Genomic DNA, 307 nt, shown 5'->3' on the forward strand with positions numbered 1-307 from the left:
CCTCCACCCCCCTTTTCCCTCCCTCCTCCTCCCTCCCCTCCTCCCCCTTCCCCTCCCGTGAACTGACCAGCGAGAGATCCCTGGAAGCCACAGTTGTAGTCTGTAGCCACCTCGTTGTGAACGTAGTCGCCGCGGGTATCTGTGTAGGAGTCGTCGGCATTGGGTCCTCCTACGACAGCGCCCAGCAAGACGTGAGGGTTATTGCCTGCGTCACCAATGCTGCATGGCTTGTTGGCAACACAGGAACTGTGGGAGGGGGGAGGATGGGATGAGGGAAGGGGAGGGGAGGGAGTGGGGATGGGGAGAT

The 307-nt window shown here is 61.6% G+C and overlaps 1 protein-coding gene across 4 annotated transcripts in view; it reads right to left on the reverse strand.

Moving 5' to 3' along the window:
- LOC101851351 (endoglucanase E-4) overlaps nt 1-307 on the reverse strand; it is a 19,870-nt gene that overhangs the window by 2,057 nt on the left and 17,506 nt on the right. For all 4 annotated transcript variants that reach the window (XM_035970001.1, XM_035970000.1, XM_035969999.1 and 1 more), the window contains exon 10: nt 68-246. In XM_035970001.1, coding sequence (XP_035825894.1) covers nt 68-246 — 179 coding nt within the window. The remainder of the gene's footprint in view (nt 1-67; nt 247-307) is intronic.

The sequence above is a fragment of the Aplysia californica genome, unplaced genomic scaffold, assembly GCF_000002075.1.
Source record: "Aplysia californica isolate F4 #8 unplaced genomic scaffold, AplCal3.0 scaffold00207, whole genome shotgun sequence".
NCBI lineage: Eukaryota > Metazoa > Mollusca > Gastropoda > Aplysiida > Aplysiidae > Aplysia > Aplysia californica.